This window comes from Perognathus longimembris, chromosome 10 (genome assembly GCF_023159225.1).
Source record: "Perognathus longimembris pacificus isolate PPM17 chromosome 10, ASM2315922v1, whole genome shotgun sequence".
NCBI classification, from domain to species: Eukaryota; Metazoa; Chordata; class Mammalia; order Rodentia; family Heteromyidae; genus Perognathus; species Perognathus longimembris.
In genome coordinates this window covers 66,275,074-66,301,544 of record NC_063170.1, presented here as the reverse complement: position 1 = coordinate 66,301,544, position 26,471 = coordinate 66,275,074, and the positions used below count along the sequence as shown (strand labels likewise).

At 42.0% G+C, this 26,471-nt stretch overlaps 1 protein-coding gene across 3 annotated transcripts in view; it reads right to left on the bottom strand.

Moving 5' to 3' along the window:
- Positions 1–9,503, bottom strand: part of Grm7 (glutamate metabotropic receptor 7) — a 547,225-nt gene extending 537,722 nt beyond the window's left edge. For all 3 annotated transcript variants that reach the window (XM_048356200.1, XM_048356199.1, XM_048356201.1), the window contains exon 1: positions 8,729–9,503. In XM_048356200.1, the coding sequence (XP_048212157.1) occupies positions 8,729–9,232 (504 nt within the window). In that variant the 5' untranslated portion in view covers positions 9,233–9,503. The remainder of the gene's footprint in view (positions 1–8,728) is intronic.
- Positions 9,504–26,471: the final 16,968 nt, after the last annotated feature.

Sequence of the window (26,471 nt, the reverse complement as noted above, 5' to 3'; positions counted from 1 at the left end):
ACATAAAGAAACTGATCAAGTTAGTCAGGTAATAAGGCGGTATAGATTTAAATCTATCTATCCCCTAAATTCAACGGTAAACTCCTACATACACAAGTCTTTTTAGAGTCCCTTTGATAGACTGTGCTTTCTCCTGAGAAGCACCCTGCTCCCCCAATACACACACTGTCATATCTGTCTGAATTGATCTCACACAAGATAGTCAAGCTTTAAACATGATAAACAAGCTGGAGAATTACTTCAACGAATAGAAATATGGCTGCTAAAACAATATGGCAGACATGCTAAGATGCTCCTGGCAGACACGCGCAACCTTCCATCAAGACCCAGAGCAAGAAGCAGCAACTGTGAAATGGAGAGGGCTCGCCACCCAGAGATGGAGAGGATTCTGTAAATGGCCAATTATAAAACTATTAAGCTGCAGTACTTTCATGGCAAAAGGCAAAATAATCCATTACACTGAAAATTTTCCTACCCTTCCCTCCGCAGCCCACACAAACATTAGTGTTGCATTTAGTTTATTGCCAGGCACTTCCTGGGCTCAAGCAACTTGACTTTCAGCAATTGTATTAATACAGCCCTCTCACTTTTCACATCTATCTGAATGATGGATTTCCCCACTTGAGCTTTGTAGAAAGATCGGAGTGAATGAAATAAGGTTTAAGAAAAGCCATCATAATCCATAACGAAGGGCACTGAATCAGAACAAGAAGAAACCTCTTTTCTCATTTATTTGAAAGAAAAATCTACTATATATTTATGCCCCTATGCCAGGCTACTTCGTGAATAATGGAAAACAGGCATCTTTCATTTGGCAGTGAGAGCTTGTGTGTCCAACTTCCCAGGGGCCTTTGGAACTAATCTTGTTAACAATGGAAATATGGTATGGCTCTAAATAGATAGGGTTAAGCAATTGGTAACGTTGAAGCCTTTAAATAACTATGAGTTCAGGGTAGGAAAATCTGTAAGTACTTTAAACATTCTGCAACAATTGAGTTATGTGTAATGGTCAATAACTTTAATATTACCAGAAAACTCTGAAGGGTGAACCCACGCAATGCCACTCATAGCTGTATGAAATGGGACTATGAGAATCACCACGCTGAACTACGGAATGGGCATGGAGAGATACATCAAAGAATTACATGACACCAAGGAGTGGCTGAGTGCTCAAGTAGTATGTGGTACAGTGGCTCACAAAGAAGACTCAATTCTTATCATTACTACTACTACTACTACTACTACTACTACTACTATTATGACAAAGAAATCAGGACTTCTGATAAAATGTGACAAGTACCCTAGATCAATGTAAAGTCCTATGCTCTATTTTGACTTTACAATCAAATAATTTGATTCAAGGAATAGTCAATAGTAAATGTAGATGAACAGGGAGTAGCTGGGAGACATAGGAATGTCATTAACAATTATATTACATATGTGAATAACAGGTAACAGGTCATCAAAATGTAGGGATGGGGCCAAGGAGGTTTGGATGAGTAATAAGAAGAAAGGAAGGAGAATGTCATCATAAAATCCAATGCATAGCCTACAAAATTAAGAAAATTGAGCAGAGGGAGTAGGCATGGGAGGGATGGGGTAGAATGATGAAAGTGGTGACATTAACCAAGATGTTACAATCATAAACTGATTTTCTCAACAGTAACTCTTGTGTATAAGTACTTAAAATTATATATATTATCCAGAGAGAGAGAGAGAGAGAGAGAGAGAGAGAGAGAGAGAGAGAGAAATTGAGTAGTAAACTATGCACCAGTGACACACACCTATAATCCTAACACTTGGAAGATTGGGAGTAGACATCCAGGCAGAAAGGTTCTTGAGACCCTTTTTTCAAAACATAGCTGGACATGGTCACACAGCCCTATCATTCTAGATTTGAAAGAGTGTGTGACTGGGAGGATTACACTTCCTGGCTGGTCTGGAGGGAAAGTCTGTGGGTTCCATCTCCACCAAAGATGCTGTGCATCTGACACCCGAGCTATAAATGGAAAATTTGATGTCTAAAGTAGATTGAAATCCAGACACAGGACCAGGCAGGAAGCAGCACTCTACTGTAACAATAATCAGTACCAGACACAGCTGGGTGCCGGTGGCTCACACCTCTAATCCTAGCAACTCAGGAGGCTGAGATCTGAGGACCACAGCTCAAAGCCAATCCTGACAGAAAAGTCCCTATGAGATTCTTATCTCCAATTAGCCACTCAAAAACCGGAAGTGGAGATGTGGCTCAAAGTGATAGAGCACTAGCCTTGAGCAAAAGAGCTCAGGGACAAGGCCCAGACCCTGAATTCAGGCCCTACAACTTGAATAAATAATGAATGTGTCACAAAGTGCTAGAGGTATAGCTCATCTGTAGAGCACCTGCCTAGCAAGCATGATTCCCTAAATTCAAACCGCAAAATAAGGGGGAGTAGGTATGGTCAGACACCTTCTCATATAAATATTTTCCTGTATAAAATGTTTTGTTTCTTGTTTTTTTTTTTTTTTTTTGTTTGTTTTTTTTTTTTTTTACTGCAGATAGCATCACATTGACTGTACTAACTCACAATGGCCCATTAATTAGTCTGACTATATGTTCCATTAATATCCTCTTAAATACTAATCATATATGCATTTCAGTTGCTGGGAAAAATGGTTTTGCCAGTGCTCCTAATTGCCTATTTAAAGGAAAGTGGGATGAGAAGGGGATTCGGGCTTGTTGCTTACTGTATGGGGACCCTGGCGTTTAATGTACTTTGTACTCCATTATGCCATGAAAATGTTTCTGTGCCCTGGGGATATCAACAAAAGATTTGCTTTAATGAAAGGAACTGACTACAGTTCCAAACCTTCCAGAGAGCAGGCCTGTGGGCTTCAGTGTACATGAAAATCATTGGCCCTCTCTCTCCAGTACATCAAGACAGGAAGAATGCAATCCCAACTGCTTCATGTAGCTGCAGTCCATGCTGGGTAGACTGAGGACAAATACAGACTTTGAAGCATCCCAAACCTCAGCAGGGGATCATGTTTTACAACAAAAAATCATCTATTGCTTTTCACTTATGAAGGCTGAAATCTGCTGTATTGCATTGCACATGGTGAAAATTAAACTCAACGTACTATCACTGTTTTTTGGTGGTTTTTTTTTTTTTTTTTCCAGTCCTGGGGCTTGAACTCAGGACCTGGGCCCTGCCCCTGAGCCTCTTTTGCTCAAGGCTAGTGCTGTACCAGTTGAGTCACAGCGCCATCTCCAGCCTTTTCTGCTTATGTGGTACTGAGGAATGGAATCCAGGGCTTCATGCATGCGAGGCAAGCCCTCTACCACTAAGCCACATCCCCAGCTAACACCTTTTTTATGTCTTAAAGACATGTCCTAGTAACTCATGAACACATCCCATTATAGACTTAAGTGGATGGGAGAGTTTTAGATCACCAGGCTCTGGCTGTGTCTCGGCATTATGTAGCCTTGTTTTCCTCTGCATAGCTGGGTACCACAGACCCACAGATGGTATCTCCTTGTGCTGGGGACTTCCCACCATCCTCCTACTGTGAGTGTCTCCGCTTAGAAATGCCAGAAAGAAGAAACGCCTTCCCTATTCTTCTCTGAGAGAGGCATCTTGGGGAGGTTTCTGATTGGTGTACATAAAGCCACATGCTCACTGGCGAACCAATCACCTGCTTTGCTGGAGCAGGTCCAAGTGCCTCATCCCTGGGACAAGATGAACAGGCTGTCATTTACCAGCGTTCCCAAGGGTCCAGCATTATAACATGAGACAGAATAGGGCCTCAGAGAACGGAAAGCAGTCACTTACACCGCACCATTCCCCTCTCCTTCCCTGTGTTCTGTGACCATCCAGCAAACTGATCTGGAATGAAGGTCAGGGTCCCTACCACCATTATCCCAATGGAGGGTAAATTGGTTTTTATTTTTAAATAAGGGGAAAAAAATCTGAAGGCTACTTTTAACCAAAATAGCTGTGTGAGACTGTCCCTGACAAGCTCTCTCAAACTCTTTGAAAGTTTAAAAGGAGAAACTGGAACAGCAAAATCATGGGGCTATATCAATTTTTGTCAATTTCTCTGTGAGTTAAGCTACTAAAAGCTTGGACACTTTTAGAAGTCAGAGGAGAAAACTTAAGCCTAGAAAAAATTAAATTATTTATTTAGGATAACTTTAACTAGTGAGTGGTGAGATTAAGCCTGGAGCACCTTGTAGAACCCACAAGTGGTTTTTGGGATGCAAGCTATAACCTGTAGGGAGAGAAGAGAATCCTTGTACTTTGCTGAACACTTGAGTGTCTGTCGTTTGAAGTCAATACAACCACCTTTCTATTGTTCTTCAAGAGAAAAGTGTCCTAATTATGTGGACTGTGCATACATAACATACACGCGGAGCATCTTCAAATATAGTACATGTGTGTCTTCACTTCTTCCCTCTCTGCTCATTTTTTTAAAAAAAATGCCCCTTAAAATTTCCCACTCACCATCTGTTAGGTAAATTTCCTAAAACACAGTAAGTGTGGAGGCAGAGGCTGTTACACAGATTATTCCAAAGGGTGATGGTACCTATATTTATGCCATTTTAAAAAGAGTAGGTTAGAGTTGCTTTGGGGAAAAAGTCTCTACTATAATAATATCACATTTCCCTAGGAACCAAGTTCTATTCTATTATGAGAGAAACAGAGAGAGAGAGGGAGGGAGGGAGAGAAATATAGGCACTCATGTATAAAATACCATTCCAAAAGTTTGAGGCTATATATTCATAGTTTCCATGATTGTGAGGAAGACGCTGATACATTTACAAATGTATTCCATTTGTCCACAAGCTTAGATCTGCATCGGGTTTCACCCACGGGGCTACTTGTTTTTCCCATCTGGTTACTTGTGGGAGAAAAGAAAGACTTCCAACAGATGCAATTCAGTTCCCAAACTATGGCCTAGAGAATGTCACTACCTGTGAAATATTGCTCATTCAGAATCAGGATGAAGCAAAAGTAATTTATACTCTCAGAGTGTTGATTCCCACCTCAGTAACAGAAAAGTCCTGAAGAAAAACATTTCCCTTTCCTTTCCCCTTCTAATATAGTTTACTGATACCCATAAAATAGTGATCAAGGGAGATTTAGCCTTCAATCACCGTATTATATAACCACTTCACTTTAAGCCATCCCCATTCAGTAATTATTTTTTTAAAAAATATGTTGCTCATAGTCAATATTAATTTAGCTTAATCTTTCTTAGCATTAGGAGAGTATTATTTTTGTACAGGCTCAGAAATAAATCTCCAGAAATTCCTCCCCGATGCTTCTTTGGGGCTGAAAATGCATTGCAGGTCAGTTGCAGTGATTTAATTGCAGTTGGCAGAGCCCTGGCCACACACTAATTTCATTAGCCTCAAATTCCTGGATCTGAAAGACCCCACTGGATAGGATTCCTGTTGTCAGGCTTGTCATTTAGTAACCTATTCAGTGGGGATGTAGAGGTGAGAGGGAGGAAGGACTTACTCAGCTCCTGTCTGTGGCCTGGTGCAGCAAAAGAGAATTTCAAGTCAAAGATACTATTCACATCTGAGTGCTTATCCTAACCCAGTCCTCCTCTTCAGGAAAGAACTTCATTCTGGGGCTCTGTTGGCCGCAGCCACAGTTATGGTCACATCTATTATTCTCTCATTACTTCTTCTGGCCCCCTCCAGTCCTCAGCAACCCCCATGGAGTCCCTCCTTCTTGCTAGAGGCTCATCTTAACCATAAGTTTATATCTCACATGATCAGTTTGGCATGGGCCCCCACAGCCACCAACCACAACCCGAGAGGAAAACAAAAATCACCAAAAAGCCTACAACCCAACCATCTGACAGACTTTGTTTTATATAGGACCATTTTAATTGAGCTGGACCTTGGAATCCCAGAGGGGATTTACCTGCTATCTTCTTTCCCTCCCCTCATCCCTCCATTCCATTGGATGCACCTATTAACAATGGGTTGGTAGAGTGTTATTCCCTCCTGTGGACTCACAGAAGCTAGAAAACTAGGGGCTTGGAGCTCCTAAAATCACATGCAAAAGAAGCCACTGTAGCGTGCACACATGCACACACACACACACGCACACACACATACACACACACACAACTACATGAGTAATGGTTAACCAGGATGGCACATCATTTATAACCAGCTTGCAGCACAAGCCACAAGTTGGTGCATTTGTGCTACTTCCAACCTCTTCTCCCCAAATGCAGGAGAAAACCGGGCGCCCTCAGTTCCCCCTCCGCTGCTGCTGCTCAATCCCACAGGAATAGCTGCAATTTGCAACTTAGAGGAGAGTGACAGTGGTTTTCTCAGGATGGTTTTCGTCCAAATCCACACTGCTCACTCCCGTTGGCATTCTGTTCTTCCTTTCCTTTCCTCTCCAGCTCAGGGAAGGAGGGAACCCAGTGGAAGATCAGCCATTTGTTTCCTTGTGAGTTGAATGAGGTTCAGACAGGAGAAGAGGAATCTACCTCCCGTGAAATCACATTCAGCAAGCACAGTTCCTAACCTAATCTGCAATGGCTTTCTTGAGTTCAACATTTTTTTTTAAGACAAGCAGGCCTATCTATCTGCAGTAGTGCCAAGGCTCTGAGTGAAGAGAAAAATAGACAGCTGAATAATTTTTAAGTGTTAAACCCAAGATGTGCCTCCCAGGGCTCAAAGGGAAACACTACTAGCTCCTGTCTGAATGCATGCTCTTGCTCTCTCTCTCTCCCTCTCTCTCTCTCTCTCTCTCTCTTGCTCTAGCTCTCCTCTCTCTCTCTCTCTCTCTCTCTCTGTGACACACACACACACACACACACACACACACACAGAGTGGTTCTCAGGTGCTGAGTCTGAGCTCTTCTCTGCAGAATTGCCCCCTCAAGTTGTCAGGCTTTAAGCTCAAAAAAAGAAACGATTGCTTCTTAGTGTGGATTACAAAATCCTTAGTTCTTTCCAGAAAGGAGAGCAACCCAGTGGGAAAAGTCTACCTCCAAAGCACTTCCTGGGTTCCTGGGTTGCAAACATCTACCTAGCCCCAGGCACACTGCCACAACAGGAGTCAGGAAGGCTGTAGAGATGGGGTGGGGGGGACGGTGGGGGAGCACCAGGCTATAGCCTGGATGGGCTCCCCTCCTGCTTGAACACAAACTTTGCACTCTTGGTGGCCATGGGGTGACAGCCTGAACCCACACCTTTAGGGAAAGCAGGGTCAGGGAGCGGGGTCCCCAGGGGAGGGCAGCAGACTTGTGCTGGGATCACATTACACATCTGCAGAGGGGGTGACACGGTTTGGGCTCCCTCCCCCACCCCAGCCATGGAGCACTCTCCCCTTCCTAAAGGGCCTTCTCCAGACCGAGCCCAGGAATCCAGAACTTGGGGGAAGAGAAGGAGGAAAGGAGGCAGCAGCCGGCGGCGGATACAACCCCGGGAAAGGGCAGGGGTGTGTGTGTTTAACCAAAGGGAAAAGAAAGAAAAACACAGGGCCAAAGACACAGGGAGAGAAGCAGCCAAAAGGAGAAACTGGGAGAAGGGAAGTACTGTCGTCCTGACCCTGAAACTCAATTTCGGAACCCCAAAGCCATCCATTTCTATTCAATGCAGCACCCCGGCTCATAAACCCCGGGAGAGAGCCTGCAGTGGAACCCAAGGCTGGCACGCCTCAGTCCCGATCCCCCTTCCTCCTATTTTTTGCAATCGCCTCCTAGAAACAGGAGCATGATGATAACCCCCAGACCGCATCTCAGTGCACCCTCCCCCCCCCCCCCCCACTGCCCCAGGCGCTTTCTCCCTGGCTCAGAATCACCCTCTCGCCCAGAGTCACGACTGGGATTAGGGGTCGAACGAGGGAAACAGGGCTAGGGGCGGCGGAGGGAGGAGGCAGAGCAAGCAATTGGGTTTTGCAGTTCGCATGAGCTCATCTCTGGGCTGCGGGCTGGGGCGGCGGAAAAGCTGATCTCTCCCAGCTCCTGCCAGTGGCCCGGGCTGCAAAGGCAATTTTGAGCCGTCCACCACCTGGGGGGGGGGGGGAGGCGGGGGTCATGTCACCGCTGTTCACCTGAGGAGGGTTCCCCCCCCCCCAGTTCTTCCGCCCCAGGATCTCATGGAAATTGGCCACAGGTCAGAAACCCAACCCGAAGGAAAGAGGCAAAACTCATGTCCACATGTAGGTTAAAAGCAAGCCCTCCATGGAAGAAGTGACTGAGCTTACGGTCTTCTGGAAATTTTCCAAAGGAGTCGAGGTTTCCCAGGTGCCTTTGGGCTGGGAAGCTGGGGGCTTTGGGAAATACCCAGTTTCCAAATATCTTTTCATCTTGTTTCCACAGTCCATGCACCCAGCCTGCTCTCCCAGAAGCCTAGAGGCACTTATTTTATAAGCCTGTTTGCAGACCATATTTCACTCTAATGCAAACCTATTTAAATCATCGCCTTGTTTTTCGCAGATTGCTTCTTGTAAATGGGGCCATAAATCCCGGGTGTCAGGACGAAAGGAGTGGAGCGTGGACAGAAGGGGGAGAGATGGAAGAGGAACCAACTAGAAGCTGGGAAGAAGGGCGCCTTGGGTGGGGTGGGAGGAATCAAGCAGGATCTCCAGGGTGGAAATGCGGAAAGGAAGGCTGGCCGACCTGAACTCGGGTACCCCTGGAGTCCGAGCCTGCCAGGGCGCACCTGGGGAGCCACCGCCTGCTCCGCCCCGGAGGGAGAGGACCCCCCTACCTGGAAAAGCCTCAAGATGTTGGCTACCATGATGGAGACGGAACTCCCCGAAGCCCCAATCACTCCAACTACTTTCTCTGGCTTGACGAAAACCGGAGGTTCGCCGTTGGTGCAGCGCACATCGGAGGTGTCCTTTTGGATGAGCGCCTGGACGAAAGTGAGCGACTGTTCGAGCGCATAAGTGTCCCTGGAACAAGTGTCCAGGATCCGCGCGCCCAGCGTCACGTTGGGCAGCAGGTTGGGATCGCTGTTGATCTGATCCAGAGCGTACAGCATCGCTTCCAGCCTGTGGATCCCGTTCTCCCTCTTGATGTCCCCGCAGGGCACTCCGCTGGGACCCTTGGCGTGCACGGGGAACAGCCCGCCGAGGGTGACGTCCCCCTCAATCCGGATGGAGTGCGGGGCGTACATCTCCTGGCCGCGCGCCGCCGCCAGCGCGCACAGAAGCACCTCCAGCACGCAGCAGGGGAAGTTCATCAAAGTCAGGACGCGGCGCTGGACCATGCTGCCCCGGCCGCCGCGGAGGCTCCGGAGGGGACCGTGTGGAGCTCGCTTAGGTCCGGGCTCCTGGAGGTGAGCTCCTTGGGGGAAGCCCGGGGGACCTCTGCAGTGCACGCAGGGTGAGGGCACCCGAGGAGGGGCGGCTGCAGAGGGCGTGGGGGTCCCGTCGCTCCTGCCAGCCTGGGGCGCCTGAGCGATCTTGGTTCGGTTCCCCAGGCCGGCGCACAGCGCGCGCGCGCTCAGCTCCGTTGGCTTGCCTGCTCGCTCGAGCTCTCCAACCAGCCCAGCACTAGGGAGAGGGCAGGGATTGCTATCGCTTTAAATGGTCGTTCGGCTCCCTCTCCTCCTCCTCCCACTCCCTCCCGCCCTCCCGCCCTCCCTCCCTCCCTCTGAGCTCCCTAGCTCCGCTCTGGCTCTCCCCACCCTTGCCAGCGCCGCCCTCCCTACTGGTTTGCATCATCACGCAAGGAGGGGCTGCGTGCTGAGGTGGGGGGGGGGGAGGGAGGGCCGGTGGGCGGCTGGGAAGGGGGGGCAGGTGGCCCCCCTGGCAAAGGAGGGGGGGGAGGAGTTTCTCGGTCCCCAGGGAATCTCGGGATTTCGGGATGCCAAGCAGGGCTGCGCGCTTGCTCCCCAGTAAAGGAGGAAGCCTCGGCTCAGCCTCCACCCACACCCACGTTCTGGGTACCAGCAGCAGCAGCAGCAGCAGCAGACCTGGGAGGGTGTTTGGTGCAGGCTGCTCCCAGACCTTAGAGGGCTCTCAGTTCTGGGGATCCAGGCGGGTTGGGGGTGGGAGGGTGTGTGGATCTGGGGAGCTGGAGGGAATCAATCGGAAGGTGTAGATGCAGGTGGAGAGGCCACTGTAAGACCCCCCTGGCACATCCATCTGTGCCCATTTCTGTTTTGTTTTTAATTAAGAAAATTAGGAAATGGGTCCCTGACTCTAAAAGCATCCTTTGCCCAGCGTCTTGCGGGGAGCCTGTGGAAAGCCTTCTGCAAGCCTAAGAGCAGGCAATGCACCCTTGATCTTTAGGGCTAACTAGAGCCAGAGCCAGCGAAACTGGCCTGGGATCCCCAAGACGGTAGCAGAGATCTCCCAGTCACCCCGGTGCTTTCTTTTGTCACCAAAGATGGGAACTCTGCAGCTGGCACTTTCTTCGGTGGCACTGACAGGTGTAAGGCTCCCTTCTATTTCCAGAGGAGCTGCTGGGCTTCTGACAGGCTCTCTCTCTCTCTCTCTCTCTCTCTCTCTCTCTCTCTCTCTCTCTCTCTCTCTCTCTCTCTCTCTCTCTCTCTCTCTCTCTCTACCCAGGAGGAAGCAACAGGGAAGAGATGATGGTTGATGGTAGGGAGAAGAAAGGAAAACTCCCAGAAATCTCTCCATGGATTTCCAAATGCCTTTCTCTTCCTTTGCTGAGAACTTTCTGGAGCCTAGTCCGGATGCAAACGTGGAGGGCCTGGCTATGAGGATGCTCTTCATGGAGGGGGCCCCCTTTCGGCCAGCCCTGCCCCAGACTGGGCTCCTTACAGCAACAGGTGGCCCCAATTCCTATGTAGGGACATTTAATGGTTCTCAAGGAAGCCAGTGCAACTCTTGGTGAGGGTTTCAGGCCTTGGAGGGCGGAGACAAAGCCAGGAAGAAGAAGTCAATCCATGGATGGTGGGAAACTGTTGTTGTAGGCCATGCGCAGCAATGTTTAAGGTCTCTGCCAGCAACTACCTGTGTGCCCTTGGCATTTCTGCTCTATGATGAAATTGAATTGGATCCTCTCCAAGGCATCTTTTCCCGCTGAAGTCCTGTTAAAATAGCCCGCAGCCCTTTCTCCACGGTGTGCTTTCTGGTCGGTGGTTTTAAGTCCAGGTAGGCAACCACCACAAGATATCCAAAGATCACCAACACTTCTTGATACAGAGGGCTTTATACTCACCCCACCCCCTTCTTTTAACATCCATTCCTCCATCTCCTGGAGACAGTCCAGTACTTTGCCTTTTGGATAACCCCCTTCCACATTTCATTGCTGATGGTCTGGGCACTGAAGCCCTCTTCCTGTACCAGCAACTGCTCCTTTTGGACAGAAGCCTGAGTTCAAGGGAACAGAACACAAGCAGAGCCATGGAAGGCTCTTCCTCAGAGCCATGAGGACATGGCTCTCCATGAGCCACACAAAAGGGGCCCCTTCTTCAACAGACTAGGTTTCTCTTTGGGAACTCTGCTATGCTCCTCTGGGTTTGCAGGAGCAAGGCATTTTCTGTACTCTTTCACAGAACCGTGCTGTAATCCATGCACAACTCAGCCCATTGTGGATGTCCATCATCCTTAGCTATGATGTCCTAACTAGGGAAAAACGTATACCTTGTACAACTTTATGCCACCTCGGGCCCTCCTTCCTGCCAGCTCCGAATCACCCTGTGACTCCATATTGATGGGGATATATGTGAATCTCAAAGTAAGAGATCGAAAGAAAAATAATATAGGTGGAGAGAAACATGGACTCACAGACAGACAGACAGACAGACAGACAGACAGGTTGGGCTTTCATTAAAGCATGTGAACTCCTGGATTGAAGTCGGCTTGAAGGACTGCTGACTTGGGACTCCTCCAGTTCTATGATATTTTCTCTTTACTGCTTGAATCTAATATCATCTCCTCTTACCTTGGTGATTTTAATATACTTGCTCAAAAGAGGGAGATGTTCAGAAGCAGATATCCTGTTGAGCTAGCCTCTGCTAATTTGGAAGGGGAAAAGGAAATAAACTAGGCAATAGAAACACATACTTCGGGACAAGAGCCTAATATCCTACATTCATTCATTTATGTACCTAAGTATTCATTTATTGAGGTTTTAACTAATATGTATTTTTAAAAAAATATTATCCTTAAGAAGTAGGAACTGAAGGTATGTTTCAAGTAGTAGAATACCAGTTATTTAAAAAAGGAAGCCAAGGAAGAAAACACGAGGCCCTGAGTTCAAGTCCTTGTACCAATACACACACACCTACACACACACTCACACACTTGCACAGATATGCACAAGTACCTCAAGCTATATCCTTAATAAAGACTTTATTTTAATTCTTCTTTTATTTTATATTTAAACTTCAGGTTATTAGGAAATTTATGACAAAAAAATAATCAGGGAAGTAACCAGTAATGCCATATGATTTTTCACCTGTTGCGGTCTCTGTTTGCGTTTTCCTTCTCCATTTTCATTTCATACTGGCAATTGCTCACTACATGCTTCTTGGCTGGCAGTTGAATGCTGCCATTTGCTGAGTTCTGTCTGCTCTGCTCAATCTCCCCTAACATCTGGCAGCTACCATTATCTTCCTTGTATTGCAGCCATTTGTGTGCCTGTCTCATTTCCCTTGCTAAGTTGTAAGATCCTTGAGGGCAAGGGCTGGGGATTATTTATCTTTTTACCCAGGACAATGTTTCCAATGATGTGATGTACCCAAGAAGCACTCATGTGTGGAGGCAATCAGAGCTGGTTCTGTCATTCCGCACTGGCTTTCCTTGATAGTGACCCAAACCTAAAGTATGCAGAGCAGGAAGGCTACAGATCAATGACTGGCCTTTTAGCTATGGTCTAGTTTCTGGAATTAAAGAATCATTAATGTGGGTTGAAATATTTGGCTTCCCCAAAAGTTACAAGCCTGGAATAGTCCAACCTCAAGATATGTGATGAACTTTTGTGAAAGCTTTGGTTGGTCCTTGTGGAGCCCAGAGCTCATTCCTGGGGCAGTAACTGTGGTCCCTGCCATCGTGGATGTCAGAGGCAAGGGCTCGTTCCTCTAGTCAGCAACTAGCTCCCCATGAACTACTTAGAGAGTAAAATTGGTTACCAGAGTAACTAGAAAGTGATGCCGAGCTTACACAATCATCATACATCCAGGACTTATGGAATCACATTCATCTTTATATATTTATCCAGTCCCTTCACAGATGGCACTGTGTTCCTCCTCCTCCACCTCCTTCTCCTTTTTCTTTTCGAAAATATGAACTGAAAACCTCTGTGTAAGATTGGACTACTTGGGCAGTGTGGTGTTAGGTGTGAATGGAGACTCTGATTTCAGGCACAAATATCACACATTGCAAATCATGCTTCCAAGCCTGGTTCTAGTTAAGGAGTCATCTATGATCCATCCTTTCTCAGGGCTTCATACACCTGTCTAACAAAAGTTAAGGTCTCAGTCCTTACTCTGGTCCTTAGGATTTTTGCTTTCTTAGGTCATCTAAGTATCATGTATGTCCTTTATTATTCCATTGCCCATTATCTTCTGCAGGATATAAGTTTCGATTTCCCCTGGTATTTATTTAAATCTAATTTGTAATGTATAATGCAGTCCTCCAGGACTGCTAATTCTGTTAATGCACTCTATTCTCCTATTCTTCTTGCAGGGACTAGCCATTACTTTGAAAGACAAAGTCTGGGGTGGGGTGGGAGGGGGTGGGTGAGAATGTTAAAAGGGGTGACATTGATCAAGAGGCACTATATTTATAAACTGCTCTGTTGAATGGAAACTCCCTTGTATAACTACTTATAGAAAATTATATATAGAAAAGTTTATAAATATGTGTATATGTAGGGAGAGAACGAAAGAAAGAAAGAAAAAAAAGAATCTCACATTTACATTGCACTAGGAGACGGTGTCAAATTTTCCTCTTAAAAGAAAGAATATTCCACTTTTTGTGATACTTTCATGTAGTATTTATTTGTGTTGAGATCTTATGTCAATTAATTTAGACAGCTCTTCACCCATTTTCTGCTCCCCCATTAAGAAACCCCAGTGCTGTACAGATAATTGGAGCTCAGAGCCTGTGAAGGCTGTGAAGGGCATTTAGAGGTTGGGCCCTCTCTTTCTGGCAGTTCTTGTAGAGGCAAGCCAAGGACACACAGGGAAATTCCGAAAGCATTTCTTGGGCTCCTGTCCCTATTCACCAGGACTTTTGTAGCCTTCACTAGCTACCTGAAGAGGATACCAGCACAGGGAGAGGTTCATCCAAAAGGAGGGGAGGGAAGGGAAAAGGAGGGAAGGGGAAGGGAGGAGAAGGGAGAAGAAGGGGAGAGAAAGGAAGGGAAAATGTCAGGTAAAGAAAATCAGTCACCCCATATGAATGCTACCTTCTTGATACCTGCTAACTTGTAGGTAAGAGTCAATTAGATCTATGATTAGAACCTTCTGTACTTATCAAATCATCCAGGAGCAATTTGTGACACTGATTGTGAGTAGTGAGCATCTACCATGTATTGGATACTGAAATGGACAGTAAATATGCAGAGACTTAGTTTATCTCAGTACTTAATAAGTCTTTATGTTGATAATATTATTATCCTAATTTTGCACAAAGAATATTTTAACAGCCAACATTTATCAGGCACTTACTTCCACTCAAGTACTGTTCTAATGATTTATTCATGTTGATTTATTTAATCTTTATGGTAAATTAAAGACTTATTTAATTAAAGATTTGTTTAATCCCCTATATATGAAATAGGTATTATGATCATCCTCTCAAATTTTGTGATAAAGAATTTAAGCCCAAATGGTGTTTAAAAATAGAGTTAGGCAGCCCCAGATCTCAGATCTGAACCCAGAGGGCCTATCTCCAAGGTCTATGTTTCAATTATTCTGCTGTGTTACTTGTAAGCTCTCGATCACATCTATCTGCAGCTATCCTTTTAATGAGCACATTCTATTTCTGTATTTCTTAGACTAGGTGCTGATCCACAACAGCAGATATTTCCAGGGTTATTCCTCCATGGGGGAGCATGTTCAAGGTAAGTCCAATGAATCATAAGCACCCAGTTATATACATGCTACCTCCTTCTCCTTCCCACAGCTGCAGGTACAATCCACATACGAGGTAGAATATGGGTTTGAGCATAATAGCATACATCTGTCATCCCATCTATGCCAGAAGTTGAACTAGGAGAATAGTAGTACAATGCCAGTATGGCCAAAAATATGGAACTCTAACTGAAAAAAATCAACTAAAGCACAAAGGGCCAGAAGCACGGCCCTTGATGGTAGAGCGCTTGCCTACCATCTATAAGGCGCTGAGTTCAAATCCCAAAAGTGAAAATAAAAAAGATAAGACTATTTCTTTCTGCTGTCAGTCCCTGCAGTTTCTGTTTCTTGATGGACTTCTACTATAACTACCACATACCCACACTCAGATCAGCTTCTTTGTCCTTGTTAAAACCCTCTTCTGTGCCGCATCCTGCTACAGCATCTACAATCCAGAGACATAGATTCCATTCCACAGTCCTGGCCTCAGAAAACCTACTGTAACCCATGAGCTCTAGAATATAGGCTCCTTGCTGTGGTAGGAGGGCCCCAGTATTCTGCTGAACCCTTTTTCCTTACTCATTCTACCTGAGGGCTTCTATTTCCAGCCAGGGTAGGCGAACTGTCCCCAGAGGTCCCCTCCCACTAGCTACCATTCTGTATGACCTATGGTAACCAGCAGCTCAAGTCTGTGACCCCTAACGAGGGGGAACTCTGATGGGGAATGTACTGACTGGTGCCACTATCCAAATTTAAGCTGTGCATAGTTAATTTAAAAAAATGGGAAGAGAGAGAGAAATCAGTTCAAGAAGGGTAAGGAAGCTATCATTGCAGAGAGAAAAAAGTCACACACACACACACACACACACACACACACACACACACACACTTTTAGCCAGAAAATAATAGGAGGTTCTTTTGAACTTGAGTTGAACATTAATATGTAAAAGAAAGAAAGAAAGACGGAGTGAAACACCAGGAAAACCACATTAGAATCTTGAAGATATTTAAGATTTGGCCTTCCGGAGAGGAAGAACTTCATTGTAGAAGTCAGAGCTTTAGAACAGATTCCCAGGAGGGAAAACTCCAGTAGTAGGGCTCAAGAAATTCACCCTAAGGAAAAGTATGAGAAACAAGCCTGGGAAAGGTTAAGTCGATCCACAAGTAACTTCATGCCTGGCAAGATAAAATTTAATGATGTTAAAGAATGACAATAAAATGCCCACACTTCACTACAGTTTATATGATACAGAATCCAATCAATATTTTAAGGCCATGTATAAAACTGGGGCAAATCATTCCATAAAAATTGAATTTGGAATGGTAGATTTGGGGACCACTGTATACATTCAATACAATGACAGAGTAGGCAGAATATTAAAATCGCCATAAATCTAACATGTTACACAGCAAGGGGTTTGTGCATATGCAATTAAGGTAACTAATCAGATGATCTATAAAAATACAGAGTTTATCTAGTAGTTTAGCTCAACCTAACTAGATAATGAGTTCGTCAAATACAGATGTAGATTTTTCTTTGCAGAAGATGACGATAAAGATTCCAGATATGAAAAGTAAATGTGCCCTAAGGGACAATCTATTTGGCTGAGAGGAAGTAAGCCCTCCGGAAGGTCCTGAGAGTGGCTCTATGGAACTGGGAGATGGTCAGCAGGAAGGCAGGGCACTCAGCAACATCCTTTGCATCTGCTTCCGTGAATACCTGGAGAAGACTGGAAGTTAAGTCTTCCACATAGTCTCCAGGTAAGACCACAGGCGGGTATATGCCTTAATTTCAGTCTTATAAGAACCTGGTGGATAATCCAGTAGAACCTGCTCATATTTATGATCTATAAAACTGAGAGACAACTGATTTGTGTTGTCACAAGTGTGGAAATTTGTGACAGCAATAGAAAACTGTTACGAACAGTAAGAGATACAAAATAATTTGAAAAAAAATGCATCAAAAGGAGAACTGTAAAAACTTTAATGGAACCAAATGGAATGTGTAGAACTGGAAAGTATAACATAAACAACACAACATCTCAAATACAATGTTCATGAGTAACAGAAGCTACTGCAAAGAAATAATCAATGAACATGAGAATGCACAGATCATCAACTACAATGAACCCAATGTGTTTCCCTAAAGTGAGTCTTAATACAGTTTAAACTGTGGACACATTCTGGTATTAATGGAATTAAATTTTCATTGACACATGGAAAATCCCTACACAGTTAAAATTTAAACAGCACAATCTCACGTGACCCATAACTCCAATGAAAGTGATGCTGACAAAGGATGTTTTCAGAAGTGTGATACAAAGGCAGCCTGTTAACATTTCAGGGTCTAAACAAAGGCAACAGCAATACTTACAAAACTATACGCTGTAATCCAACTACACAACTCATGGAGGGGAAGGGATAGGGAGGGGGGAATATGGGAGAAAAATGAGGGAGACGGTAACAAGTTGGATAAGAAATATACTCACTGCCTTACGTATGAAACTGTAACCCCTCTGTACATCATTCTGACAATAAAAAAATGAAAAAAAGAAATTCAGGGTTTAGGTAGGCACTGATGGAGCTCAAATCTTTAATTTGAAAAAAAAAATCAATGATCTATATATACTATGTATTAAAACCCAGAACTGTAAAACAAACTGAACTCCAAGTCAATAGGAAGAAAAGCAAAAGCAGAATAACAATGAATTGGAGCAAAAATAAAAATAGAGATGAATCAGTAGTACCAAGAGACAAATCTTGACTTGTTCAATAACACTGCCTAGTTAGCTAAACAGATGAAGGAAAACAGAGGATAGAGAAATGACCAAGGTGCATCAGAAAGAACTGCACTTCTAAAACCAGCTCTGTTGCAGAGAGGGTATCAGTTGAAATGGAGAGTGAATAGAGTGGTTGAATGTGCTCAAAGGACTGTATTTGTGTGTATGGAAATAAAATCATGCTAAAATTGTTTTAAGAACAGAAGAGGGAATAATGGACAGAGATGCAGGAGGGCGGTGAGGTTGCCGAGCTCTGTAGTACACATATTTAAACCCATCACAATAAGACCTCTTTTTACAACAAATGTCTGCCAATAAAATAATCTTTGAACAAAGACAACATCCATCTAGATCCAAGTTTCATTTTTTTTAAAAAGATAAGGAAATGGTACGAATAATCTCATGTCAAAAGATGGAACAATGGCAGGAAATAAATTCATTGAGAGTCCCATTTTACCAAAACTGTCTACAAATGAAACAAAAAATGCTGCAAAGGTTTATGTGTCTTTAATTTAGTCTAGGATTATAAGCCTTCTCACTATTGCCTCTGGCAGTTGGCTAGAAGGGAAATTAGCCATAAGAGGGCATGAGAGATCTTATTAAAGGTACAAAAGTGTTCTAAAACTGATTTATGGTGATGGTTGCACAACTTGGTAAAGTTAGGGAAAAAATTATTAAATTGTCCACTTGAAATGGATGGATTTCATAAGTAAAATGTATCCCGATAAAGCTGTTTAAAATAAGATATATGAAATAATATATTTAAAAATATCATTCCCTAAAGGAAAATTCCAAGTTCAGATGAATTTAATCAAACATTTAAGGAAAAAGCATCAATCTTTCACAGACTCTTTCTGAAAACAAGAGAGGAAAGTGGGAATGGAGGAAATTTCATAAAATGTAATCTGATAAAGAACTTGTACAGAAATCAGGTTATAATACATACATGCATTAAGAACAAATAATCACATGCACATCCATATATGTATATGTCTGTGTGTGTATATATGTCAAAAAGATGTATCTACAGATGGAAAAAGGCATATGAAAAACTAGTTATCCCTGTGTTTAGAGACAAGCTAAAACCAGGAGATACCACTTCATAAAGAGTAGCTAAAGTAAGAACTGCTAAGGATTTCAAGCATTGACAGAGAGATGGAGAGTATGTGAGAACTGATAGTTTTGGTGCTGGAGGCATGGCCTAAAAGTGCCAGGTTGTGTGACTCAAATGCTGGGGTCATGGCTCAAAAGCAGAGCACCAGCCTAGCAAGGCAAGGTCTTGAGTTCTATCCCCATCACTGCCAAAAAACAAAAACCTCCACTGCCAACAACAAATTTGGTCCACTGTCACAATACTAGTCATACTGTAAAATGGAATAAACACTTCAGACAACTTTTTATCAGTTACTTGTACAGTTATACATATATTTTGTATGCAATTCAATGTTTTCACTTCTATTAAAGGAAAATAAAGATTAACATCTACAGAGATTTCCACCAATATGTTCATGGCATTGATATTTCAAATGCCCATAAAATAGAAACAACTCAAACAACTTCACATTGTATAAATGGAACAAGCTATCCTGAAAAATTAGAATAATATTCATTGAGGAAAAACTACTAATACACACAGCACAGACAAATCAGTATAACAGGTTGAAGAAGATAGGAAAAAGAGTATTCCTATTTAATACTTTTATTCACCATTTTAGAAAAGTTTACATTAATACCTAGTGATAGCATGGCTGATCAACAGAGGTCTGGAGGTGGGAGTGGGCAGATAAAGTGATAATTCATATTCTATTTGTCTAGCATGATGGAATTATCACCTCTCTCAACTATGGTGATTGTTGTTTTATAAACCTGTTCACTTAACCTGTGTTCTGTTTTGTTTACCGATAATTATGCATCAATATGCATGATGGAAAATTTTTCAAAACCACTTGCTCTTGGCACATGTTGACATACTGAAGAATTTCAACTTATACATTTGTCTCATCGATGAAGTGATGTGACTTATTTCTTCTTGAGTTGTGAATTTTTTTTTTCAGTTCTAATTACTCGCCACAATTCTTCGAGTACAAATTTGCGCAATGTCTCCACATGAAATGTTATGATTCGATTAGTGTTGCTTCTTGGAAAACACATCGTTTCTCCATCAATCTAATAGTCATTGATATGCTCTCTGGCACATTCCAAAAAGCATGGATGAGAACTGCTACAGGAACTTCTCTTTCTCCATTGACATATTGAAATAGGAGGTATTGTTTCACTGAGAGGTTGAGAATCCGGCTGCCTTCCACCTGCTTCAGTGGGCCTGAGGAAATAGATGAAATTTCAAATAGCTTTCAATAAAAAAAGAACAGCATGTTATTCCCTTGCTTCTCGTCTTGGCTGCTCAAGAGGTAATCAATATCACATGATTTTATCCAAAATAGTTTTCCATGTGAGCTAGTGAGGCTGCTATTCACCTTCTCACACAATCAGCTGTAATAGGGAGCTACCAGCTTGTCAGATTTTATTGGTTTATTTGGGTGTGTGTGTAGGGGGGGATAAAGCTCTTTTTATTAAGTGTACATTATCCTTGTATGCATCTTCATATTTGTTTGTATATGACAAGGTTTAACAATGGATGGGTAAAGCTGAATTTCATAAGTTCTGTTGGCAAAGCGGCCGGGGGGTGGGCAGTAAAGTTTTACAATGAAAATTACACAACATTCATGAAAGAAGTTGAAGGCACTGAAAGATGGAAAGATCTCCCATGTTCATGGACTGAAAAGTTAATGTTGTTCAACTATGTGCATAGCCCCAAACAAGCCACAGATTCAATGCAATCTCCCTCAAAACACCAATAGCATTCTTTAAAGTACTAAGAAAAAACAACCCTAAAATTCACAAAGAAGCAAAAACATTTTGAAGAGTCAAAGATAGCTTGACCCCCAAAGCACAGCGGAGGCATCACAGTATCAAACCTCTAGTCACATTGCAGTGCTGCAGGAACAAACACAGCATGCTGTTGGCATAAAAATAACTGCGTAGATCTCAAAGGAAGGACATAGGAGGACCACAAAACAGCCCATGTATCTTCAACCAACTGATTCTCAAGTAAGGAGCCCAAAAGATCTGTGAAAACATCTTGTTGAAGAAATGGTGCTGGAGAAAATGTAATCAACATACAAGAGACTGAAAATTAACCCTGAAAATGACCATGTAAGCCACCTTCAAAATGGATCTTAGGCTTTGATGTAAGATCTGAGTGAAACACAAGGGAAAAACTTCAAGATATTGTGACAAGCAATAATACTTTCTGGCCAAATGCATTTTAAACAAAAGCACAAACGAGATTGTATGACACTTCAAAAAGCTTCTACACAGCAGAGCGATAAATCTGACAGAGGAATGGTGCCCACAAAATATTTTTTAAGTTAAATAAAAACAAAAACAGAAAACAAGTAATGGAATCAAAAGTAAACAAATGATCTGAATTGACAGTTCTCAAAAGAAGAAACAGAAGTGGACAATAGTACATGAAGTAATAAATCTTCAATATCATTAGCTACCAGGGAAATTAAAGTTACAGTGATGGATCCGCTTACTCTAGTAAGAATGGCAATTATTATTTTTTTAATGGTATATGCTGGCAAAGAATTGAAGAAACAGGAATCCATCTACAATGTCAGTAGAAGAAGAACTTAGTTCAGCTACTATGTGGGACAATATGGAGGTTGCTCAAATAACCAAAACTAGAATTTTTCATACAATCCATCTGTCTGGCTTTAAGTATATATATCCAATTAAAATGAAATCAGTATACAAAAATGATACCTGTGTAGCCAGGCTTATCATAGCAGCATTTACAACAGCTAATGTGCACTCTTCCTAAATGCACATCAACAGATAATGTGATATATATCATATACATATATACATATATGTATATAAAGGAAGTGTATATATGGATATATTGTATACATATTTTTACATGTGATATGTATATAATCATCTATATTACATATGTATATGCATCTATACATATACATACATGCATATGCATATATGTATCATATACATGTGTATATTATATACATATATAGCTAATGCACATATATATGTCATATATGTGTACATATATCATATATGTATATGATACACATATACACATAAATATGTACATATGAAGTATTATGTATATGTGTATATATATTTATGGGTGTATATGTATGTATATATATATATATATATATAAGGTATTATGAAGTCATTAAAATTAAACCCAAGATCAGGAAAACATTGCCACAAAGCGAATAGAACCATAGGACATCATGTTAACTATGCTAGGTCAGACACAGAAAGTCCGATATTACTATGTTTGTTATCATATATAGACAATAAACAGAAAAATGGTTGACTTGAAATTGCTTCTTTTTTTCTCTCCAGTGAAGATGATTTTAAGTGCACACACTTAGTGTTTATCACATTAAAATCAGTCACTCTTGGTTGATGATTTCTAAGAATCACTGTAACTGACTTTAGTACCCTGGATATTGTATAGATGTGTATTGATTAGAACTAGGGAAGGGAAGAGACAAGGGATGAAAAGACAAACCAATGCAACAGCAATCCTTAAAAAAACAACTGTATGGTGTAAACCAACTGTACAACTCAGGGTGGGGAGAGGGAAATGGGGAAGAGGGAGGTGGGGGAAAATGAGGGAGGAGGTAACAAGTTGGATAAGAAATGTACACACTGCCTTATGTATGAAACTGTAACCCCTCTGTACATCCCTTTAACAATAAAGAAATGGGAAAAAAAGAATGTTGATTGAAAAGGAAATCATATAGTTTTTACACAGTAAGGTTAAACACTTCGATTTCCATCATTAGAACTGGCAAAGTATAAGTGAGGAGAAAGACAGCCTGTGGCTTGATTGGAGATACTTTCCTCCTCCATTCTCAGCTCTATTTCTGTCTGCTATGAGGTCACCTTTCTCCAGTGCCGCTATTGTCCTTGAACACCAAGCTCACCAGCTGACTCACAACATCTCTGTTTATGGCTCATTGTGTCTGCACTGAAGCTCCTTGTTTGAACTGTTGGTTTTATCTTCATACCCGTCAGTGTACTGTCACTTTGCAACAAGTAAAATCTACCCTTGCTCAGGGAGAACATTCACTATCATCAGCAGTGGGACCCCCCCAACCATACGTGACAGAAAGTTAATGTCAATCAGGATAAGCTAAGGAATGGTTTTTCTTGAGTCGCATTGCTAGATAAACAAAACTTAGCTTTGGGTTGAATTCAGGTGCCTAAAGAAGTCATGGGAGCCTTTCAGTTTGGGAGCCCAGCTCTCACTGTGCTTTACACTGTGCTTTGCTGGGGTGGTTTTTCCTCTGGTTGGAGTCAAGCTCTTTGCACTGGAAACACAATAAACAAATAGTGTCGCAGCTGCTTACGGAGTCTTGTAAGGGCAAAATATAAAACTTAACAAAAATCTCAGTGCCAAAAGAGACTATTTTAAAGACAACAAAAGTAATATTATTGGATGGAATCAAGCTCTGTTTCAGAGAGTGATCATGTGTAGAACTATGCCAGTGAAGGAGGCACAATCGCATCTGGGAAACAGCAGGTGCCTACACATTGCGCAGTAGAAGACAACTGATCCTAACTAAAGAAACCAACCAGCACCTGTCTTTTATTGTATATAACCTTGGAAAGCTAGTTCTCAGATCCATTTGGATTTAGGTAGTAGAGGCATCGATTCAGCCACCTGACCTTTTATATATCTGATTAATAGCTATTTTGTGTGTGTAGCCAGCTTGTATAAAACTCTAGGTATGCCCTTCCTCAGGATCCCAGCTTCTTTCTGGCACAAGCCTGGTTCAGGTCATTAACATAAACCCCTTTAACCTCTCTTTAAAAACTTTCTAAAATAGGTGATTGTGTTACTTATTAAAACCTAGCTACAAATGTCTATACACAAGAACTCACATACGGTATGATACACTGAGTTATACCTCTCAAATCTAATCTTGATTCCACTTCATCTAAATCAGTTGTTGTCTATGATAGACGATATTTCTCTCCAATGGATAGGTGGGCATTGTCGTGATGATCAAATCTTTCTCAATATCTAGTGCCAGGGATGCTGCTAACTATCTTAAGGGTCCGTAAGACAGGGACAACAAAAAAAGTAACTCCTGAAGAATTTTCATTTTACTCAGTATTGAGGCAAATGACCACTTATCAAATAAAATATTCCTTAAAAGAAATCTCAGAACTACAGAATGTGAATCAAAAGCATGTGAATTGGGTACATCGTTGCTAAGCACAATCACTCTAATAGCACTCATTTCATAAAAAGTGCTATCTGTCCTGAGTTAAAAGAAGCTTAAGTATAAGATCAAACAAGAGGTTTATTGTATTTGGGTTAGAAATAATTACATGGAAAGAACTGGAGATGATGACCAGCTTCTATTTGTCTACAGCATGTCTTCCTAAACATAGTTTACAAAATCTGTTGGTTAGGAACTTGCCTTTTTAAGGTTATGCTAAATTAAATTTAGTAATAGCCATTCGATGTTTGGGTCATTTCTAAAATAAACTACTGAATCGTTAATTACTAAGCATAAGTTTATATAATGTCTCATAAAGCACAGAAAAGCTAAATGTATTTAAGTATGTTAATAAACATGAGAAATTAAACTATGGAAGCATCTTCCTGGGTGAAAAATGAGATGATTTACTCATAAAATTCTCTAGTGTGGTTGATATGTGACAACCTACAATTATTGAATTCTTTTTCTGTACAAAGAAGGTTACTAATAGCTGACAATTACAATCTATACATGAAATAGGACTACTAAGATAATAAGAACAATTATTTGGTATACAACCCATGCAAGGATCGAGCTTGTGGGTTTGTTTGTTTTTTTAATCCCAGTTCTGAGTCCTGTACTTGAGCTCTGTAGCTGAAGGCTAGTGTTCTAGCACTTGAGCCACAGCTCCAATTCTGGCATTCAGTTGTTTATTGGGGATAAGAGGCTCACAAAGCTTTCTTGCCCAGGCTGGCTTTGAATCCCTATCCTCATAACTCCAGTTCCTGAGTAGCTAGGATTACAGATATGTGCCATCATTACCCAATTGTTCCAAATATTGCAAACGATTATAAAATCTTTAACCAGAATCAGAATTAAAGCCTCGTCTTAGTCTTTTCTCTGAATCTATTTATCACCAGCTATAAAAATTTCTAGAACTCTAATTAGAAACCCATTGGGACATTTTCATTTAAAATACTGATACTTCTTTAGTGTTTTGTTTTCCAGTTTGAAGAACCTTTTGGTCTTTTCTCTTAAGCTATTTACATCTTGCAGGTATTTTGTAAATTATACCATTAGAAGTAGAAATGAAACATTGATCTTTTTTCCCTACATCTTACCTCCCTGTCTCAGAAACTGCTATTAAGTATTCTTATTTTCCTGACAATATAATTATTTTGCTTCCATTCAATTGAATCTGTTTTCCTTGTAACAGGACATAATTGCGAACATTGGTTGTTACACCAAGATTTTGATTGAAGTATCGTATTTGAGAATATGCCTATTAGCAGATATGACCTGATACTATACAGCAACTGAGACTGACTTATTAACCCAGTGCTTATGAAATCCCCTTAAAATGTTGTTTTGCTACCTAGTTTACCTATTCCTGAGCTTTTGTAGGCAAATAAGATCACTTCTTAACAGAAAGCCACAAATTTTAGGATATATTGCAGAACTGAAGGAGAAGAGTTTGCCTACAGGAAACAGTTAACAGAAAATTCCTGGCTAGTCTTCCTAGCCCTGAAAGTTTAAGAGTCAAACCCGAGGTTTGTATGAAACATTCCAGCAAAACAGTAAAGCAAACTAAAGTAAGAACCAATTTGGGCTCTTTTTTACTTTTCTATGTTTAATGCAGTATTCATTGTGAGACAAGACTGCCTTTTGACTAGTATTAGTAGTAGTACTATTATTATTATTACCAGACTGGGGATTGAACCCAGAGCCTCAGTTAAACTACATACTAGTCCTTTTGGATTTGTTTGTTTACTTGTTGTTTTGTTGTTGAGATAAGGACTCAATAACTTTGCCAACACTGACCTTAAACTCTAGATCCTCCTGCCTCCCTCTCTTTTAATTATTCTTGCTGTACATACACAAATAACCAGACCAAATAGAATTAGATGAGGCTTTCTTCACAAACAGATTAGTCATGTTTCGTCTTTGATAGAAACTTGTGATTCTAAGAGGGAAAAAAACACACAACATTATGCTCCTGGGATAATCTATAGCATACTCTGTTGATTGTTTGATCCTGTTCTCTTTATTCACTGAATTGGAAGTTGTGTTATCCATGTATAAGCTTGGACTGGAGTCTGCTTAGTTCTTTCTGCTTGCTACAGAGTCTGCTAAAATAGCATTTTAACCCTTCTGATTTGGCTGCGCTGAGAGCTAACACCTGTCAGATCCATGAAATGATCTAAAGAAGTCTTGCAAAGAAAGCACTTGTGTGCTCTGCTCTAAGAAATACTCCTAACAGGGCCATCACCAGCCTTCAAAGCCAGCACACAGGAGCGAAGTCACCACATGGTCACTACCATTTCCACTGCACCACCTAAGGATATCTCCAGTTCAACCTCT